Source organism: Perna viridis, chromosome 2 (assembly GCF_037379345.1).
Source record: "Perna viridis isolate PV_CMFRI_1.1 ecotype Kerala chromosome 2, ASM3737934v1, whole genome shotgun sequence".
Lineage (NCBI taxonomy): Eukaryota > Metazoa > Mollusca > Bivalvia > Mytilida > Mytilidae > Perna > Perna viridis.
Genome location: NC_142446.1, coordinates 37,048,714 through 37,072,718, shown reverse-complemented (window position 1 = coordinate 37,072,718; position 24,005 = coordinate 37,048,714). Strand labels below are relative to the sequence as shown.

The window sequence follows — 24,005 nt, the reverse complement described above, 5'->3', positions numbered from 1 at the left end:
ACTTTAGTTGTAAGTTCAAGTCATATTCATAAAATTTGAAATCATCCTCCAAGTCTGAATTTAATTGGAAACTTCAAATACGGTTTAGAAGTAAGGTGATTGCTTATGGCAAATGACCATTATATACTATGGCATGGTTTCGTGGAAAGTTAGAATTGAAATCATCGCCAGTTTGCATCTATCCAAAACTAACCATGTAACCCTAAAATACAATAATGAATAACCATGTGAATTTTGCTAATTACCATTACCTAGATATTAGTTAGATTACCTATAATGTAACATTGAACAAAAACCATTCCTAACATCCTGCTTTCGGTGCCTTTTATAGATTTCTGAAATGTGTTTGTACTCTGTGACGGTCTAATTTATCGTTGACTCAACATCCTAACAAATTAAAAATTCACAGCAGGCAGCTGTTTCATAATGATTTTGTCACAATTTATAAGCTTGCGGCTGATTAATGATTTTAATATCAGTGTAAATTTCAAAATGCTACATACATCATTCCTAAAGGTGGCTAAGTACATGCTAAAACATGAGTTTTGGTATAGCTTTCAATCCATATCGATGACCAGACTCCATTTTACGATACAAAGATGCAGAGAAGAAAAAAAAATCGTTCGTTGCGAAGTTTCTTTTAAAGTGAAGATCTGACTGTGCTTATCTGTACTGTACATATACTTTATAAGGCTTTCAGAAAATTGGCGTATTCATTTTATTTTTTCTAACTTATATACTAAACTGACCGCGTTCTATTCTCGGCATGTAAATTGGTATTCGTCTTTTTTCGCTGCCTACGTTGTTTCTCTTTTGCAGTGAAAATGTACAATGCACTTTTCCTGTACATCTACTTCCTATTAAGGCATCATATATTTTAAGGCAAAATCTGTCTCGTCGTCCTTTGGGAAATAATTTTCCACGAAGGTCTGTAATTATTTGACATCCGTTTACATTATTGCCTCATATCAGAAGAAAAATTGTATGTTGAAAAGCTCGATCGTTTAGAGTGCTTTTGAAATACGTCGGAAAGAATACTTAAATAGAATAAAAGCGTCACAAATTAAAAAAATACTCTGATGATATGGACTGTGATCCTAAGAAGCAAATGAAATATCAAGATCTAAGTACAGCTACTTGCAAGAATCAGGCAAACCAAAACGCACATTCATTTTTTGACAGAACTTTTAATTACTGAAATGTATTCAGAGCATTCAATTAACAACTCCTACCACCTTATAGTGCAGATCTGTAACTGTGAAAAAGATTGAGTTGATTTTGGTTAATATTAATTGGCTGGAAATAATATTTTGAAAAAAATACCGACATAACCAGAAAAAAATACCTCATCTCTCATCACTCCTCGATCCTCAATCCCATTTTTTGCGTCAAGTGTGTAATTAGATGTGTTGAATTGATTTTAGTAGTTGATAAAAAAAATTTGCAAAAAGGAAAAAAAATACGTAGGTTTATCACCACCTGACTATTTACTCAAAGGACGTGTACTTGAAGCTGCAATGTCACGTTATATTACTAATGCTAGTGTGACTAATACGATATGCTAGTTTTTTTTGCATGAATTCTTCACATTATAAATAGACACAAAATTATGCAATTTTTCTTGTTTTCTTACTTTAAAGAACATTATGAGATAATGGATTTGCGTGTGTTGCTGTCATTTAAAATTTCTACGCCTGAATTGTCATAAGTAGCTGTAATTTTCTTCAGCATAAAATTGTGAACACTTTGTGGGAATCATTCGACATTTGGTACCAAATGTACTTTCAGAAGCATGAGTTATACCGTGAGTAAATTGGAGCAAACAATGTATGATCCTGAACTGAGCATTTAAAGCAATTACTTGAAATTCTCCCTATTTCAATTAAATGTGAATGGAAGATATTGTATTGTTTATTTGTAACAAATGTGAATAAAGTTAAGTAATATAATTTACAAACTATTATTGAGGAAGAAGCAAACAGTGAACAATGAAAGCACATCATGAGGGATTATATCATTTTTAACGCTTTATACATGCAAAGGGGCAAAGATTTTTTTCAAAAAAAAGCTTTCCTATTCCCCAGTCCAAAATGGTTCAGTTAAAAAAAATAACCATTGACTTCTGTTCATATAAAATTTTAAACAATGCAATCAAGTTAATTTGACCATTTTACAAAATTTGAGGTAGACGAATTAATTAAAACGAATTAAACAATAACATTGATAAGCATAATTATGCGTTATGTGCCATATGCGTACAGATAAAACGAAGTACTGCAGAGTAAAACAAAATACTAATGATGATTATAACTAGTTCAGCAGACTCATCTAACTGATGCAAAACTGGCGCCAATTCATGACTAGAAAATCAAAACTAACACAAAATAGATATTCAAATGGGCTTTATAACTGATGACACGAGCATTGCTGTGGAAAAGATGTTACACGAATCATACTTTAATATTAAGTAATGTATCAATTACTTTAAACAAAAGAAATTCAAACCCCCCAATAAGCACCTTATATCAAACTAAAGGAAAAGCACCTATAGCACAAATTCTCCGTTTTCCTTAATTGAATTCTGCCTTTGACAATAGGGAAGAATTTTTTCAATGTTGAATACAGAGTTTCTTTGCATTACTGAAGATAAAAGAGTGCACCAACTTTTTGAGGCTACTAGAAACATAACTGTCAGCATGTATGGAAAGTATGCCCATTAAATTATGGTGTAGGATATAAAAATATTAGGATGCTCTGATTTTCCGGTTTAGGAAATTTTTATTTGAGGCGCTGATCCTCCGTCACTTTATTTCTATACAAAACATGCAATTGGACAGGCCAGATATGAAAGTTAGTGATTTACTCTCTTTCTCAAATTCCGTATGTTTTACTAGAGTCACTTAGTGGTAATATTTCGACCTAAGTATAGAGACAAAGACAGTAACAGGTCAAAGACAAACCCGGTGCCCAAAATAACTGTGTGAAATGGGCATGTCACCTATTCACTTGTATTGATATAACGAATTGCTTTTGAATGAATATTTATTTCTTCAGGATATTTTTCAACGCATACCATTATAATTAATACAAAGGGAACCGGGCTACATATTGGTTTCATAGTCGCTTTGAAAAGACTATTTCAACAGGCGGTGACGTGTCTCATTTGGACGGGAATACATTGTAGTTTCTACAAAAACAATCTGTTGGTATAAAACACAAATACAGCGTCGCTATGTCATCTGGAGAACTTTTTTTAAAAAGGGTATCAAAAATGACCCGTGGAATTGAGTCAGGCGTTTGTTTTCGAATTTACAATGAATGCATATAACAAAGGAAATAGTGGCGGTGACATATAGTATTGCAAATGCCACTTTTATTCCTATCTTTCCAAGAGTTTAAGATCTCATATTGACTAACTAACTTCAGAAAAGAAAAAAAAAGAATACAGTTTTGCAGCCCTTAAATACATTTGTTAGAGGGAGAACATCATTAAATCATAAAATATTATGCTGAGATTTATATTCTCCGATTCCAAATACATATAAACATATGTGAAATGATTGTAGTTTGTATTACGTTTACATCAAGTTGTTGCGTCAAACTAACTATACAGTAATTGATAAACATGAATGTGATATGAGACATGAAAAAATATATTGAAATTTCAAGTTCGTTGTTATACTCAATTTGATAATGGCTCTGCTTGTAACAGTGTAAACGAGTTTTTATCGTGATGATAACAAAAATTCCATCAACTACGGTATATATGCAGATTACCAATCATATTGTTCTAATTGGATAAACAATTGCAATATTAAAGTTGCAAAAATTTCCGGATGGTACGTGATCTTTTGTATGAACATACAATACATTGTCAAATTAAGGGCACCTCTCACTTGAGTGAAACTATCCGTAAAATTGTTCACGTGACTGTTCATCAAATAAAGTGCATCTCATACTCAAGTAGCAAGAAAGTTAAAGATATGTCATTCCTATATCACCATGACCTTTTAAAGCACCGTTCCTACCACCCTTATTTGATATTGAAACACATCTCCCATGGTACTTGCGAACATTTACAAGCAATTTGATACAAGGCAAGTTTTTTTTAATTGATACCACTACTTTGTTGGCCATAATGTATCGATTGCGAACAGAATATCTTTAATATTCCCATCTAAAAGTTGGTCATTAAGGATGACATCTTCATTCGATACAGCTTTAATTGCTTTTGCGTTGTTTTCATTGTTTTCCGATGACTTTATTGTCATCAGACTGTTACTTTTCCTCCTAACTAATGTTCGCAATTTCGAGGTCTTTTCTTTTATGTTTCCAACACTCCGACTCAATATTCCTAAAGGTCCACGTTTGTGAGATTGATTTTTACCTGACTCAAAACTTATGTCAATTTTTTCTAAATTATCGCTTTCAACAGATATGGGTCTCAAGGGAATCATTTCTTCTTGAGTGATATTTTCAATTATTACACCATCTTCGTCTTCTACGCTAATTGCTGTCTGTCTGCTTGCTGAGCTTTTCAAAGATTTCGCACTTTCATCAATAAAAGTGTCGAAAGATTTTACTGGTTTGTGTCTTAAGCTCATTCGATACTTCTCCTTCTTTCGGAAACCTTCTTCACTTATAGTTCTTGTATTTCTAGTCCTAGGACTTAAACTACGAGAAGAATGGTCGCTTTCGAAAGACTTCGAAGACGTCGGAGATTCTAGCTTCCGACTAGAGGTGCTTTCATCGCTTGATTGTCTATTATAGTGAAATGGAGGAACATACGGTTTTGGAACGTCTAGGAAATTGTCAAAGGACTTTGTAGCCTGTGTAAGTTTTTGTTTTGATTGAACTTTATTTCTGTAAGATTCAGGTTCCGAACTCTGCTTAACGAGAGTATTTTGTTCATTCTTTTTGGAAATTATGTTTTGATATCGTGCTTTTAGAAGCGCTGTTTCTTTTTCTTTAAGATTTGGTTCTATGTCTTTAATATCGGCTGCTGATTTCAATGACTTTAGAGATTTGCTCATATCACAAGATTTATGAATATCTAGAGATTTATTTAAGTCTTTGGGTCTACTGAAATCAAACGACTTATCTCTATTCAACGCTTTGGGTGCCGTTCTTGAATCACATGCAACAGAAAACTGTTTCAGCAGTACACCTTTGGTCTTAGGTCTTACAGAATCATAATCTTCTGACTGCGCACGACTCAAATATTTTGTTTCTGGAATAGTACATATTGACCTTGAATCATGACTTAGAGAAGATTTGAATGATGATAAACTCCCAACAGAGTCGAGAGAGGCTTGCTGACTCGACAGATTTGGTGATCTTGATGTGTCCGATTCGGCTCCCGTATTGCGTAGAGTTGGCTCACCATCAAGAAAGTCCTCCATAATATCATTTTTGGTGCAGTCATTTTCCGCCATGTCAATAATCCACGTGACCAGTTTACCATATGCATCATCTTTCGTTTTACTGTCGTCATTTACATCCACTTCTTGTCGATCATCTGAAAAGAAAATCACATTAGAAATCTATTATATGTGGGATTAAAGCTTTTAGGCTGTAGACAGGATCTCAAATAAATATTTATTGCAAGTTTACTTGCTACATGCTTCTTTCCATTTTGGCACAGTTCTTAACGAATTATATGTAGAAAATGTCCATTAACTTTTGGTGACCCGTTCTTTTGTTCTTTTTGCATGAAAAGCAAGTTTTGTTCGCTTGTATTCACCATAAGTGGTCGTTAAATTTTAATTAGAACGTAGTCAGGAAAAGGTCATTGTTTATCACACATATTGCAGTTACTTCCCCTTTTAGTCATGCAAATGGAAATCTGCAATTAGAGGCATAGATACCATGAAGCTAATTGAGATCTTGCGTTACTAACAAGGATGCACATTAATTTGATCCTTTTTCATATTAGAGTTTCCCATTAACTTTCTGACTTATCTCATCAGGGGGTATATTGCAATACATTCAGAAAATTATTTTTTTTAAAATCTTTTAGAATTAACTTTTAAAGGCTCTATATGCATAGAAATAGCTGACCCCCTCAAACAAATTTGGAATTTGATAGGAACAAATTTTGTTTTGAAATCATATTCTCTATACGGCATGAAGAATCATAAAAATATACATAAAATAAAATTTTATTTGTTTCAACGAACAAAGACCATAATAAGGAAACAGGAATACACACAGAATAGGAAAACCCACTGAATGATGAAAACGTGAGAGATGTAAATTTTATAATATTGTGGTTCAATAAACATTATCATCTCTGACTTGATGTACCATAAATCTGAATGAAATGAAGAAACAGTTTGATACGTCGTACATGTATAAAAAGCCATATGACTTAATAAGACCAACATCAAAATTTTGAACATAGACGCAGTATTATGCATAAATTGCTTTACAAGAAATATTCACTAAGATGTCTATCAATGTGGAGAGCAAATATATTTGTTTATTATAAGAAATGTGCCAAAGATTATGGAGATAGAGCTTTTTATTCCACTCTTCCTTGATGAAATTGCGTAACCGAGCACGGATAATCAGAATATATAATCAAGCCTATGCTATATAAGTCTAGTACCAGTCATTTATTACAAATGTAACACAATCATACAGAAAACTGCAGCGTCTTTGACTGTACGATTGAAATGGAAATGCCAGTTTTAAAATATGTAACTTGATGTCATTTATTTATAAAAAAAAATGTCGTTAAAGTCTATATTTTCAAAACAATTGTTTTTCTAGATACAACACTGCCAAGTAAGAATTTAGGTTCTGTACTTGCAAATAAATAAACGTGACTATAGCATGGATTTCACTGAATTAGCTGGATGCATTAATGGGAAGTATATTAGTGGTATTACACCACAGGGTAGTGAAATGCGTCTAGTGCGACTGGGATCAAAATTGTAGATCTACGGTTCCCGCTGTCGAGCTTACTTGTAGGTGAAAAGGGAAGTCGAGCGTGTAAATCTTTCCTTGCAAGTACAAAGCCTTTACACTACCAAGGCTCCTTCAAATGCCTTCCCGTGGCAATGCACGTCAACTGAGGTCTTGTATCTCAGGCTGAATTTCGAGGGGATCTCATTGCAGCAAGGACCCCAGAGATGCAGTACATAGGCCTACCGGTATGTGGATATGCCCTAGCACTCATCAACCTGGCCCAACTATGAGTTAAAAAGTCCCACTGCCTTGTGGGTGGCCCGGGAGAGCCAAAGCCTATGGAAGTAAATCCAAACAGAAAATCCAGGCACATGCAGCTTGTCAGCAATGGGAATTGCAATCATCTATGGGAAGGTCAAATCCAGAGAATAAACCCGGTCCAATGGAGTGATGGTTTGGCATAGTGTAAACTACTCTATCCTGTAAAAAAAAGTCAGTTACGGAAACTGTAATTCAGGGAAATACTCAAAACAGGGACAATACCGATGATCACCATTTCACAAATGGAAGCATGACTGCTAACAACACGAATAGACCATCATTATTGCACCCAAAGCTACGCACATTACATTGGGACATGGAATGTGCGTAGCATGTATGAGGCAGGAAAAGCAGCTCAAGTGGAAAGAGAAATGAAGAGATATAATCTTAGGGGTTAGTGAAAGTGGATGGACGGGAGCAATTACCACCAGCTCAAAAAATACCATGATTTATTCTGGAAGGAATGACAACCAGCACAGAGAGGGCGTTGCTATCATCATGACACCTACAGCAAAGAAAAGCCTAATTAAATAGAATCCTATCTCGGAAAGAATTATCACTGCTCGATTTAATGGAAGATACACCAAAACAACTATATCATGCTATGCACCGAAAAATGATACATAATACGAATTAAAAGACATTTTCTATGAACAAATGCAAAAAAGAAATAGATAAAACCACAGTACATGATATTCTACTTATAATAGGAGATCTTTTTATAATTTATATTTTTTTAAGATAATCTGCACATGGTTACATGTTATATGCAGGAATGTACAATATTTCTATTATGATATACAAACAAATATATTCTACCTGATTTGATATATACTATTTCATAATACCCCCCCCAAAAAAAAAAAAAAAAATAAAATAAAATAAAATAAAAAGAAAAAAGAAAAGAAACGGTTTACAATATTGCAATATACAACAACCATCATGATAGAACTCGATAACAATATACATACGTGTGTGCACTTTAAATTAATTTTCAGTAATTTTCAGTGTAACCAAGAGTGCTGCCATACATATAAAATTTAAAGAAAATAAAGTTTGACAAAAAATAATAATAATAATAATAAAAAGTGGAGGGGTATTGTCCTACATGTACATCAACATTACTGAGTTCTATCTAGTTTCATTACATGATAAATTTGTGTTCTACTAATACATATTCACATGATAACAGTGAAAGCTTGCCATTTATTACAAAATTTATCTTGTTATTTATATAATCTGGCAATTGACTTCTCTGTGTTATACAAGTCCTTTATAATAGGTTTTACTACTTGCAATAAAAGTTGTTTCTTAAAACACCTAGCATTATATATGTATTGTTTAATCTTCAGTAGTACCAGATTATATACACCATTATTAACTCTGCATGTAATGTTTCCAAATAAAAATATCTTTTTCTAAAGAGGTATGCTTATATTATTTGATAGTAACTATGTATCCATGTCGTGTAACAAATTCCATAATAAATGTACTATTGTTTCTGGTTCTTCTTCACAGAAGGTACAGTTTGGACAATCTACTACTCCAATTTTATTTAAGAATGTATTGGTAGTTAAGATATAGTGATTAATGCGATATTGTAACCACTGTAGTTTGGTATTTTTTGTTATCAAAAATGGCAACTTAAAATAATATTTCCATTCTAATTCTTCAATATTTAAAATGTTCTCCCATTTCTTTTGGCCGTTTGGAGTCAAATCATTTTTAACTAGAACCGAATACATATAATACATTTCTTGAGTTCCCTTTGTACTCTTAAAATTAGTGTACAAAAAGATGGAACAAAAAGGATATGATACAACAATATCATCAGATTTAAATTTTCTTCTTGCCTTATTTAAGGCAGACACAGTGCTATAATGTCAATGTGTATATTAAACTTATCTTGCATTTCCATGTCTGAAAGGAAATTTCTATTTTCATTCAAGATGTCATATACAAAATATATTCCTTTTTCAAACCATTTCTTATAAAAGACAAGTTTTGTCCTCACAGTGACATCATTATTCTATCATATTGGGCTAGTATAAAAATATTTTGAATTGTAATTCTTTTCTTTTTCTACAACATCATTCCATGCTTTGAAAACATCATTCCAAAATTTGTTTGTACAATTAATAGACATAGCATATCCATTTCCACATTTCATCAATACTTATTTATATAGTTTTGAAAAAAAAGTATGCTAGCCCACTTACTTTCAGATTTAAAAATCTTCCTTATCCATGTTGACTTAAATGATGTCAAAAAGCAAGTAATATTAATCATTTTAAGTCCACCTTCCTTAAAATCTTTTTGTATACTTTCCCTTTTTATTCTACCAGTTGGTGAGTTCCAAATATATGTAAAAATATACTACTTTTTACAAATCATATTTTTACTAGGATTTGGTAAAGTAAGAAATAGATGGTTCAGAATAGGTAATGTCAATGTTTTCACTACTAATATTTTTCCTATAACAGTGAGATTCCTTTTTGACTATATATTGATCATACTCTTTATCTTAATCAACTTTTCATTGACATTCAATTAACTAATATGATCAAGATCTAAATCAAAAACTAATGCCAAGCATCTTAAAAGAGGTAGCTCCCCATGAAAGATTACGTTCTGGGCAAGGAATATCTTGACTATATCTCTTAATACTGTAATAGGAGATTGGAGACTGTAACGAAGATAGAGAACAAACTATGGGCAAACATGGATGTGGAGTGATGAACGAAAATGGAGAAGTTCGGCAGATTTTTGTGGATTAAACAACTTAGTGATAGGTGGAACCATCTTTCCTCACAAAGACATCCACTAGAAAACATGGACCTCACCAAATGGAAAAGATCAGAATTAAATTGACCATATTATCACCAATGGACGCTGGAAATATTCACTAGAAAATGTTCGTGAAACGTGGTGCAGATTTTGGCAGTGATCACCATCTACTTTTTGCCAAGATCAAACTTCATCTCCAAGCAAAGAAAACATCAGATCAAACTAAGCCAAGGTACAATACAAATGAAGTAAAAGACCCATCTGTTAACAAGACATTTACCACCTTACTGAAGAACAAATTTTAAGTACTAGAAGATATAGGTGAGGGGACTGAACTACATCAATGTGGAAATATCTAGAGAAACATAAAGGATGTATATATCGATGTCAGCAGCACAGTACTCGGAACGGCTAAAAAGCAGGATAAAAACTGGATAAATGTTGACACCTGGACCCTCATTGACAAAAGAAGAGAAATTAAAGAAAAAAGGCAAATGCCCGGTCAGAACGTCTCTTGGAAAAGTACAGTAGAGAATACTCTGAAATAAATAAAGATACAAAACGTAAATTAGGACAAGACAAAGGATCATTCATAGACAGTACAAAAAAGCACTGAGGCAGAGACAGCAGCCCAAAGAGGATATAGAATTACCAGAGAACTCACTGGAGCACTTTTCAACAGTAACAACCCAGTAAAAGATAAAAATAGAAACAACATCACCATAGAAAGTTTAAAACTTATGAGATGGGCAGAACATTTTAAAGAAGTCTTAAATCGTCCTGACCCAACAGAAACACCCACGTTTAACGAAAACTTTGGAGAAATAATGAACATACATCTCGAACCACCAACAAAAGACTAAATCATGAAAGCCACACTAAAACTGAAAAACAACAAAGCACCTGGAATTGACAACTTAAATTGTGAACTTTTCAAAGCAGATATTAAGCTAGCTACAGATCAGCTACACATGTTGTTTTCAGAAATATGGGAATCTGAGATACTCCGAACTGATTGGTGCAAAGGACTGATAGTCGTTACCGAAAAAGGATGTACTGTTCAAACTGGCGCGGTATAACGCTTCTTTCAGTCCCAAAGTCTTTTGCAAGATCATCTGCATGCGAGTTAGTGAAGCCATTGAGAATAAACTCGGAAAACAACAGACAGGATTCAAATCAGGTGTTGGTTGCATTGATCACATCTTTACTCTGCAAAATATAATGGAGCAGTGCATAGAGTAGAATAGTAAATTACATCTAAACTTTATAGACTTTTACAAGACATTTGACAGTGTACATCGTGAGAGCCCCAGGAAAATACTTTCAGCCTATGGATGCCCAGATAAACTCGTTCGAATACTTTAATCATTCCATAACAACTTTTCATGCAGCATTATAGATGACAACAAGCTTAGTGAATGGTTTAACATCACAAGTGGAGTCAGACAAGGGTGCATCATGTCACCTATGTTATTCCTTGTAGCAATAGATTGGGTGATGAGAAAAACTGTTGGGAATCGGCAAAGGGGCATAAGATGGACTTTAAGATCTCGAGTTTGCAGATGATATAGTTCTGCTATCCACCAATATCGAACATCTGCAGAGAAAAACTGAAGACCTATCAAAGTACGCAAAAAAGGTTGGATTGAACATCAATAAAAGAAAGACAAAAACCATGCAATTTGTTCCTTCCCCAACAGAAATCAGGTTAGACAATAAACCACTTGAAGAAGTCGAAGATTTCGCATATTTATTACATTAAGTAAAAGCAAAGCAACATCAAAGGATATTGCCAACAGACTTCAAAAGACAAATGTCGCATTTCACCAAGTAAACAGAATATGGAAGAATAACAACATCAGTCTGAGGACAAAAACCAAATTATACAACAGCAATGTCATATCAGTCCTTCTGTATGGGTCTGAATGCTGGTGAATAACACAGACAGCCAGCCAAAAGATCACCAACCTGGCATCGTATGAAAAGACTGTTTAAACTGACATCATGGTCCAGATAAAATATAGACGATTAAGGTGGTTTGGCCATGTCAACAGAAGAGAGGCAGACAATATCAGCAGAGTAGCTGCCAAATGGACACCGTCAGATGTCAAACGAAGCAAAGGACGACCAAGAGAAACATGGAGGCGAACTATGACATCAGAGTTCAAAGACATGTAAAAGACCTGGGGTGAAATGGAGAGCATTGCCAAAAACCGAGAAAACTGGAGTTCCCTGGTTACAGCCTTATGCGACACCAGGCGCGAAGACGATAAGTAAGTAATTATTAATGGGAAGCAGCTTGTTATATATAAAAGATTTTGGTTGTGTTTGGTGTGAAGCTGTATTTCCCATTATTCTGAATTTTTAATAACACATACAATATTGGTTTTAATAATTTAAAAAGTATTCCAATGGTCCTTTATTTTTCATCCAGCAATGCTGATTCAAGGTCACCTCTTGCTTGCTTATATAACAACGTATTCGTTTAGTATATACTTTTGTAATTCTAAGTCTATTTATGTAGTTTAGTAATCAAACAGTCGTAGATAATCAAATAGTAATAAAATATCTAGTCTAATGATCACTAATCTTGTAATCTAGTGCTCACTAAAATGACCAAATAATCAAAGTATATCGACCCCCCACCCTTCCCCGTAAATATTCTCAAATGCACATAGAACGGAAAGATTTTATTTGTATTTGAAACCAAGATAAAACAATTTGTGTAAGACCACCCGGCATAATCCTTTCTGATTTCCTTTAACCACTACCAGAAAAGAAGAAAAACAAACATATTGAATTTTACTGCTTTGCAACATTAAGTTTGATGCAGCTTTTAATTTTAAGAAATTTGTTAAAACATAATGTTTCGACTTAAAACTGTTAACACATAATAGCCAAGAAAAATATTTACAGAAAATATCATTTTAAACTATTGTAGCAACAAAAACTCTTTGAACAAAGTTTAACATTGCACAACTTTACGTTGACGAACTGTATCATTTGATCCCATATATCTATGTTCTACTTTGCGAAGTTTTGCAGATTCCCAGTACATAGAATAGTTGTATTTTAATCTTTATATTGTTATAGCCTTTATTGAAGTTAAGCTTTTCAATACCATTGTTTTACCTGAAAATGTTTAATCGTTTTTAAGAGCGAGAGGCCATCTGCACAGATTAAAACCCACATCGAGTTCGTTCCTAATGCGCCATTTAAAAAGTAATTTTTTAGTATGTACAAGTTTTAATCCGATGTCCAGATTAAAATCATACGAAGGAGGGCTTGTAAGCTTGTATATGACAAAGTATATTTCACCTAAATCTAATATGTAAAGAATGAAGGGTAATATCAAAACTACCGAACTGATAAAATCAAGAAAGTAGCAAAAGGAATAATCAAGAAGGAAAGTCCGTATAACAAATTGCATTATCAGGGTAAAAACCAGAAAATCGAAACTGTTTCTTGCATTTGCAGATACAAAATCTGTAAATCAGCGGTTACTGGACAATATTGTTATCTTAATAGAAAGACATTACATATTGTTGAAAAAAGATGTGAAGTGATATTTACCTTTTTGGTTAAAGAAGAGAAATTCCATTGTTTTGTGTACATAGGCAACAAATACGAAATTATGCAAATGATTTAAATCATTTGCAAAACAAATTAGTGTATTGTATTAGCTGTTGCCCAGCAATAAGTATGTGTAGGACAATTGTTTCGCTACGGGTTTTATCCAAATTGATATATAAAATGTCAAAGGTTTCTGAATCAATTCCGTATCGATATGTTGACATGTTATACATAACGATAATAGGCAGCTTGTACAGGACAGTTCAGTAGTTCAGTCTAATTGTCAATTGGTAGGATTGAAATGTCTTGATAACAGTTCAGAAACAATTATTAAAATGAGTGTTTAAAGATTATTTACCGAATATGCCATGTAAATTATAATATTTAAAATCGGAAATGGAAATATGTTTCTTTTTATATTGTTTTTAACTTGTGAAATTCGGAAAAGAAGAAACGATTTTGTAGGCTTTAAATACAAACCATAAATTATATAACTTGAACCATTTTTGAACTAACAATTTATTTAAACCACCTATGGAACAACGTTTACATCTTCCTGATTATAGATAATCTGGATTACAAACACACCAAAAACACATAATGTATAGTAATGATTGGAAACACACTGGAATGGGAATTTGATAAGAAATTGTTGATTGGGCCAGCCACTGAAACAATCAGAATCTAGCTCGAGTTGCTTAAGATTCCTAGGAGGAACGTGAAAAAAAAACATGTTGTCAGAAAATTAATAAACCAATGCCCCATATGAACAATGACTACGACTTCATGGATACGTATATTTTGTAATTACAATAATCCAATACATATTAAGCAGTTAAAACACTGCCAGAAAGCAGGAACAGACGAAATGCTCGCAAGCCTGAAGTGAAAATATATATTAACCATATTGACGATGTGAAAAAATAACATTTGCTGTATAAATACTATAGTCACAGTTCATAGAATACTTTATGAAGTCTGTTGTGATTAAAGTTGAGTATCCCAAGTCGGATAAAAATCAACTGAATTAAAAAAAAAACAATCGCGACAATAATGTCAATTTCAGTATGCTGTGCGCGTATTTCAAGGAGTAACATCTCATCAGCAGTATTGAAGTAGTAAAACCAAATACGTAGACAATTTAAGATTAAAAAAATTTATAAAAGAAGTACCAAAAGCTTAAGATATCGAAACAGGAAGTAAAATCCAGTATCGGTGCGTTCTACCAAGATATGTATGGAGCTACATTGGTGTAGCTTTATTTTAACACAAGAAATGCTGCATCGGTGTTTTAGGGGTTTCGAATATTGTGCTTGTTCTACTGCACATTTCGGTAGACAAAATATGATCTAAAGTTGACTATTAACTCCAGTTTATAGACTTGTATAGCTTTATTACAATAACGGCATACTTTAGACTATACCATGAGAATTTCAAGAGTTACCACGTGCAGCTTTAATGTTACTCTCTGTAAAGGGCAAAACAATAAAATTGATAAAAAATATTTACCTGCTTGACTTTGCGTTAGAAATTCCATTAGTGACGATATCATAACATCAAACACGGAATCAGAAATATACTTCAAGTCATTTGCTGGACAAATTAATTGTTATATTCATTGTCCCTTAGCATTGGCTTGTTATCAGGCGTTTAACATAGCAAAAATCTTGTGTTCAAATGGAAAATTTCAAATGTCAAAGATTTACAGTTATAAATAGAGTGGTATTGTAGACCATATGAATGATAATCAATTGGCATCTTGCATATATAGCATTTGTTCCAGCAATTAGATTATTTGCAGAATCATCAGACCGTATGACAGAATGTTCTGTCAATATTGATTTAGATTTAAAAAAATGAAATTTATCTGTTTCTGAATATTAACGGCATAAAGAGAATGGAACTAGGTAAAGAATGGTTCTTGAGAATCCAGCTACAATATCTGAAACTGAACTGCAATATCTTAAATATACTAGTAAAGATTACGTGAATGCTTGAAAAAGTGAGGTATTCTTATTTATAGGATAATTAATTGGAAAGAATGAATAACCATTTTGAGGGCCGAAGAATTCTAAGACTTTTTAAACGTGCGGACAAAGAATGAATGCAAGCATATAATAAAACAAAAAATAAAAGTAAGGACAACGGCATTTCAAATTACAAAGTTTCTAGAAGACTATTAAACTGTTTGGCATTGTTGTTGATATCTAATACAAAATGTGAATTTATTGTTGTTATGCTGTATTTATATTTACTGTTCGTTTGTCTTAAAATGTTTTATAAAATATCGTTTTGTTTGGCATTATGGTAAACATTTTAGCAAAAATACTTAGTTTTTAAAAATAAATTCTGTTGTAAATATTCTATAAACACAGAAAATGACGCTTATCTGTTATTTGTATTTAAAGGAGTAACTTATATGCACGAAGCACGTGTTCTCTAATCTTAGGTAGAATTATACTTAAACGCATTGAACAAATCCATATTGTATGAACATCGTTATTTCTATAAAAATGCAGTTTCATTTCAAGACAAAATTATTTTTAGAATTCAATTTGGTATTTTTGAATTTATTAATTCAGTAATTTAGTAAATGTATTAGTTGTCATTTGACATTTTACAATTAGTTTCCTACTACAGTATTATAGCCTTACATTTGAGGTTCGAAAGGATAATGAAATTAAATGTTTTACCATAGTTACCCATTAATACGACTTTATAATGTTAGTGGTCACATTAGAATCAGATTAACCACTACTTTTTTTAAATTGTGATCTAAAATTGACTATTTGCATACTGCTTTTTTTAACTGGCACCAAAAGTGATTATTTCCAAAATAAATTTCATCAGACTACTTGAGAGTCATCCTCGCAAATACGTTTTTTAAGTTGTGTTGAGAGACATATATAGTATGAACAAACGTATGATGGTCGAAATCTGAAATAGTGCTACTCGGACGTTAAACCCCAACAATCAATCAATCAATGATGGTCGAAAATTTGTTTATTCATTTATTGCTTTTGTTTTTGTAGAATTACATTTGAATGTATCAAGAAATGATATGTTTTTTCTGAGCTAAAGGGTCAAGAAGAGTGCTCAAAATTCATAACTGTTAGAATGCATGGGAACATTACTTTCATTTATTATTCATATTTTAAAATACTTTGTATCTTGTTCAAACACAAAAGTTGACCCATTACCCATACCATGTGTTTTAATTTTCAAGAGTTTGATATCCAACAATGGCGAATTATTCTATTAAGACCATCGAAGTCAATATATTTTTTTGCTAAACACTGATGAGTTGTCAATGTAGTATTAACATATCAGTATATAATATTATATTAAAATGATTTCGCACTCCTAATTTCTGGACTCTATAAATTCACTGCTGGGAGGAATTGAAAAGATGAATACTTAATTATAGATGTTCTTGCCCATTTAAGTTTTATAGCGCTTAGGAAGATAATTGAAGACAAGCATATTTATAACATTTTACAGGAGACTCACAATAAAGCAAATAGCCCAGAAATGGTGTTGCTCATTTAAACTCGTGTTACTTTCTATGTATTATTTTATTTATTTTATGTTCTTTGTTGTGTTTGTCTGTTTTCCACGTCTGGTCTTTGTCCCTAGATTACATTCTTTTATCTTTCACCATTTACCATTAGCCATAGTCAGCTGGTAATGTCACTACAAAATTTGTTTGACCAATGAATTCAGACTACTAGTATTCAGGCATTCATTGATGACTAGCAACAGAAATTAGGTCATACTACACTTCTATTAACTTGAAGTTAGTTGAGCCAAAATATACAGAAAAAAATCCAAACAATATAAAACAAACAAAAACAAATCAGTATCAATTTATAAATACTATAATAACACTAGGGAACAAATTGATAGAGTTAATAAAACTCAATCAACCTTCGAAAACAAACTGATGATAAATATGAGGTACTTTCAAAAAGACAATTCCCGTAAATTGACTTTATAATCATGATCGGAATTTTCTCTCCCTCTGTAATATTCTGCATTGTACTGCATAAACTATTTTTTTAAACTATTTTAGTTTTGAGGTCTTTTTTATACAATTCATAATATAGCTTTGTCTAATGCTGCCGATGAAGCTTAGCCCAAAACATATGGGTACAACATCGAAATTTGTTGTATTGATAATAGGTTGGTATGTTAGTAACAAAGTATCGAGGAGCTTAAGATATACGTTTAAAATTCTTACATTACGTCTAAGATATAACTTTTGGCTAATGATTTTAACAATTATGAACGGTCGCTATTTCATACTGCCCGTGTTGAAATAAACAAGAAATAATGAACCATAATGGAAGCGGGAGGTTTAGCGCGCTATAAAACCTGGTTTAACCAACCATTTCAATCGAAAATGCTTGTGCCAAGTCAGGAAAATTGCAGTCTAATTAAAACTAACTCTTGTAATTTGTCCACTACGTTCAAGAATTTTTAAATAAGATTAGTACCATTGCGATGGTTACCAATTTTCCGGTTTTTACCCTCATATTGCCATTTGTTAAACGACTTTTATGTTTGGCTATTCCTTTTTACTATTGTCTAGAACTTGTCAGTTCGGTACATTTGTTATAACCCTTCATTAGACGTTATACTAGCGGTGTTATATACATAACAAAATAGAAAGCAGATACATTTCCAGTAAAAATGCAATTATGTCAATAATATAAACTTCCTTATATTGCCAGACAGCCTGTGATATCACTAACGCATACTGGGCGTGGCCGCTGTGTAGTCGCTTTGACATTCCAACAAAATCAAGAGATAACAAGAAAAGCAGAGTATCAAAGAAACAAAAAAGAATGCATTCGATTTCATTATACGTCCCTGGATTTCTAATGTGAACTGTTACAATTGGTATGAAACTTTAATATATACTTTTTATTGTTGATTATCTACTTCCTTTAAAAAAGTTTTGCAGTGGTGATATATTTTAAAATGTGCACAATTACAACACTTGTTTATTGTCATTTACTTTCAACTTCCGGTATCTATATTTAACTCATGGAGATATTATTAAAATTTATTTTTTACTATTGTTATATTTCATAAAATAAAAAAAGTGTAAACAAAGTTTAACTGAGACATGAATAAAAAATATAGTTACCTGTATGACAATTATAAAAAAAAAAGCCAGCCTTTGACATAAGTGTATCAGATTTATATAGGTACACTTGAAAAATAAGAAAAGCATAGCTTATAATGCCAATCATGTACCGTTTCCTTCAATAATTACTGTGCATATCATTAAAATTCGCTAATAGCATTGGATAATCGGCTTGTGGTGATAAAGAATGTTTCATCAATCGATGAAATACACCTTCGAGCTATTTGTATCGGCCAGACCATCACTTCAGTGGACTACTTGATCACTGCGTATTGTCTACTCTCTATGTACATTTAAAATAAAAAGAAAAACATGAAAGAAACATGTACTCATAAGAATAGAATGTTACATTTCTGATGGTTCATAGGCGTGTAAAAGTGTTGACTGATCGCACATTTTGGACATGAAGCGCGCTGTGCTACGGTCAACGCTTATACACGCCGACGAAACATTAAAAAAACGAAACATTCAATTCTTAAATGAAATTCCTGTACGATTGATTGGTTCAAAATCTTTGAAATTTAGTTTAAAAGTAAAAAATGAAACCGAAATGCAAAACGTTATTGGAGCATGATTATACCACAAAGATGACGATGAAGATAAATGCTAGTATTGTTATGGCTTTGTCCTTTGTAGTATTGTTAAAGTTTACATTATTTCTAGCATATTAAAACAAAGGGAAACAACAAGAAGACTGACAGCTACTTAAAACAGCACAAGGTTGAGCGACAGCGAAATGTCAACACTTGAAAACTTAGCGAGGCATGTGAAAAAATAACAAGCAATTACAACAATTAACTAGAAAGAATACAAAAATAAAATGGCATAATGAGCGATATCATTCTGAAGAATCTATCTTCTTATTCTTATATCTTATCTGTCTATAGTTTTTTTTTCGTCAAATCTTGTGAACAAACGAAAATCGAAGTAACCAAGCCTGCTTGCTAGTGTTTTGCATATGTGGATTCCACAATGATTATGTTGTTTGTTGATTTTGTCTCAGAAATCTCTAGTTTTTCCTGAATCGTTATTCAAATTAGAAACCATAAAATTTAATGTTTTTACTTTATTACAATACAACTAAACATGTAATTCCGACCCTCAATGTAAAACATGCGTTTTTGAAATCTCTACAGTATTTTCGTCAAATAAAAATTACTTTGATACTCGGATTTATGTTTTAATATTAAAGAATATTGTTGATATGTATAAAACCAGGACTATGTCAACTCGATGTTATTTACATGTTTATTTTGCAATAGAGTAATTGCATGTTATCAGTCGTAGTCAGCTGGTATTAGCAACAACAAGTTTTGAGGAAATCTTTCAGACTATTGTTCTATCTATACGCGGACGGCGAATGAAATAAAAGAAAAGAAGACTCTATAATAGTAGAAGGGAGTTTTATGATAGATAGATCTATTCAATCATTCAAGTTCATCGGAATTTATACAAATGGTATCGCAATTTAACCAAAATTGAAGTCAACTGAACGACGACAAAATCAGAATTACAAGAAGAAACACCAAATTACAAGCAGAAAATTATAAAAATTATAAATAAAGGGATAAATTTGTAAAACTTGAGAAAAAGTATGTCAAACAAATTGCATTAGAGGATAAAAATCAATTTCATCTTAGGAATAACTTAATCTACCTTATGTTGAAGGAGCTGTAATGTATTACAAGCTGAAATCGCTCCATTTTTGTCAATAAATCTTGCCCAAGCGCCACTAAACTTGAAAAAAATACTTAAGTCTGAGAAAGTTCTTAATTGTGTGTGATGTTAAAAATTTCAAAGACTCTGATTGGAGATACCATGGAAAATAAGAATATTCTCAAACTTTAACTTTTGTGGTGTCGGGGCCTAGTTAGGCATAACATACACGAAATTGAAATATGCAATTCGAAGATGATTCATTTGAATTATGTACCGTAACTTGAATTGTACTGTGGTATTATATTAAGTACTGAATCTGTTATAAAATTGTTGCATGATGCTACCAAGAACCAATAATTACTTTCTGATTCTTTTAGAGTAGATCAAATTAAGCGAGAAAATAAGATCACACGAAATACAATATTAGCATTGAGATTTTCTTTGCTGCCGGATGTATCAAGGGTTATTGTCAGTACGATTAAGGACTTCATTCATCATCTCAATCATGCTAATATGGATGTCACCATTATTACCCTTATTTGAATTAGTTTTTTGTTGTTGCTGTCTTTCAAGTAGTCGTAAAGAAACTAAAAATAATTCCTATATACAGTACTCTTTCATGCATTTGCATGTATTTGAGGCTTACTGCGTAACGTATTGAATATGGCTACAACAAATTCACCGAACACTAATCCGATCCTAGTGTGTTTCATTAAATATTTATCAAAACTAAACACACAAACAACCAGCAAAGTGTGCACATCAGTATTCTTTAATATAGCAACATATCCTTTACAGCAAGTCAATCAATTTATTTTTGTTACCCGTTCAATGTTTTTTAACAGTTCACAATGTTGAGATATAAATAATCCAGGAAATGCGTTAAACCTCATTTATTATTTAATACTCTATCTTTTTGGTACTAAGATAACTCGTGAAATTACTTTTAAGACAGCTCAATACTAAGACACAAATGGTCGTTTATGTATCTCATTTGTTTGTACTTTTACATTCCAGGACGGGATTACATATTTCAAATATGACGTCTATCCATATGAAAATGTAAATAAAAAAAGTACAATTTCTTTTTTTTATTGAATTCTTTCCTTTCACATACGTTTTCTAAAACAATATTTTGTCTGCAGTTCAGAAAAAGGGAAGTTCGCATTTCTGATTTAAAGTTTTTGTTTTATTTTTATTGCCCTCACATAATATGTCCTAATATAACAGTTATTAGGGATTTTGTGACAGCATTTGGAAAATATGAAAAATGTCTAAAACAAAATAAATCCAGCATTTGCTTTTGCTAGTGGTACCCAAATGATCTAAATGAAACAACACACTTTAACTTTTTTTATGAGCAACTCGGCGGGTGTTTTTAGAAAAGCAGAGGGTGCTTACCCTACCGTTTCACCTGGTCAATGCTTTCAGTATTTAATGGAGTCCGAGTTGCACATTTACTTCTGTTTCTTTTGTACGTATTATTTTGGTTATTTTACTTCTTTGATGTGTGTATCTATTTTCCCTGCCTGATCTTTGTCCATGGGTTGCGTTCTTTTGATTTTCGCTAGAATCTTAGTTCCCATGATTATCTTTGAAACCTTTGTTATTTTGAGAAACGTTTTGATAACACATTACCGATAAGCATGCTAGGGGCATAAACTGCTTATTATAAAGATTAAGTTTCGTGCATTTGCAAAACCATACTTAAAACCCATAACCTACAGTCCGGAAGACGCTTAAAAAGCTAAAATACATGTTTACGTTTTAAGTTTGGTATTATTTCGAGGCCAAAATTGTTAAGTAGATAGTTAGGTCAAATTACCTTTACTTAAACTTTTCACTACCAATTACATTAAGAAAACATTTATTTGACATTTACGAAAATGATGAAAACTCGTCTTTCAAAGCATTGGAAATGGAATATTTCACGGACTTTAAGTAAAATATAAAGACTCATAAAAATGCTTCACTGGATACAAGTTCTTTTATACAATGACAATAATACACGTGATTACGTAATCTTAATTTACAAAATACCTGTCTGGTTCCCAATACTTATTGAACATATATCAATATTTAAGCATCTTAAAACTTAAAGATTATCTTTACATCAGTTTTCACATCACAGAACTTACTGATGCAACAAAAATACTTTCTATTGTTTATTGTTCATGTAACAATAGTGAATTCATTATTTGTAGGTCACTAAGAATTTATCTTGTTATTGCTATTTTGAAGTATAACCGTTGAATAACATTGTTAAATACATGAAATATCTTATTGGAACAATGCAACGAATCAGACGAGTGATTTGTACGTTGGATTACTACTATTCCCAAGTGAAATGAGAGAAAAGTGTTCTTGTAGTCCAGATAAAATTACACTTTGATGTTTTCCTGCTAATCTGATATAACTATCAATATAGGAACTAAATGGTATAGCTATTTTATTAATATATAATATTATAATATGAAGTTACATCATTTTACAAAATATAGGACAAAATATCTATACCGTGATCAATACAAAGTCGGAAGTTTTGAAAATTTTTTTTTTTTTTTTTTTTTTTTTTTTTTTTTCAAATGTTTAACTGGCTCTTTATTGCATTTATTATAACGGAAGTTTCGAAATAGTTAAAATTTTTGCAACATGGGAAAATTCAGATCATATTTTGTATTTATGTTATACGCTGGTGCATTTGTTACATTTCACCACAGAATATAATCATATAACCAAATAAAATTATGACAAAATGTTCTTCTGGTATTAAGTAGGACTCCAGATAAGGATTATGCAAAATGTGATTCATGGTTGGAAAGCCTACATATTTTTATTTTTTATATTTTGTTTGAAATGTCATAGTAAACAGAAATTAACATTTGGTTTTTCATATAACCCGTGCTCAGAGGAGATAAGAATTATATAGAATGCAGATTTCAAAATTAAGGGAGATAACTCTGTAAATGACACTTAAATACAAAAGAATCTCTGAATTTTCAATGTGGATTATCTCCTATGAGCAGACAAATTTGAATGAATAATTACACATTTCATAGTATAGACCCATAAAACAACCTACTTACAAAAATAAAAATATGTAGCCTTTTTTGGGGTGTATCACATTTTTCAGATTTTGCATGATTCTTACAAAGACTGCTACTTAAATATAGTGATACACTGTCGTGCCTGAACATCTCATTAAAACATAATTTGTGAATAAACAAACAGAAGGCGAAGGATGAACATAATTTTGTTTTCATTTGAATGTCTATTATAAAAAGGTGAGAGAAGGAATCATTTAAATGAAAGAAGGAAGAAACTGTGTAAATTCTAAAAATACTTGAAGTAATGAGAAATGGACTATTTTTGTTAATACTTTCTTTTGAAGAAAGAAAGATGCTTCATGTATACGCAGTCAATAAGTTAATTTTTCTATTTATCCTGTATTCAGCATGTTCATGAACTGTATTTCTCCTTTCTGAATTATCGTTATGAGTTCGGTAATTTCGTTATTCAATATCCAATCATCACATAAAAATTAACGATTTAATACCATTTTAGTTTTTATAATTTTGTTGGTTTATTTATTTATGTATTT

General features: G+C 31.9%; 1 protein-coding gene across 2 annotated transcripts in view; it reads right to left on the bottom strand.

Moving 5' to 3' along the window:
- Window positions 1-1,895: 1,895 nt before the first annotated feature.
- Window positions 1,896-24,005, bottom strand: part of LOC148624884 (uncharacterized) — a 31,164-nt gene continuing 9,054 nt past the window's right edge. Inside the window, exons 1-2 of one of the 2 annotated variants that reach the window (XM_088567972.1) lie at window positions 15,103-15,283; window positions 1,896-5,518 (exon numbers count right to left, since the gene is read on the bottom strand). In XM_088567972.1, the coding sequence (XP_088424098.1) occupies window positions 4,122-5,518; window positions 15,103-15,145 (1,440 nt within the window). In that variant the 5' untranslated portion in view covers window positions 15,146-15,283 and the 3' untranslated portion in view covers window positions 1,896-4,121. Of the gene's footprint in view, window positions 5,519-15,102; window positions 15,284-24,005 lie in introns of those variants that run through there. The other variant, XM_088567971.1, reaches the window with a different exon arrangement.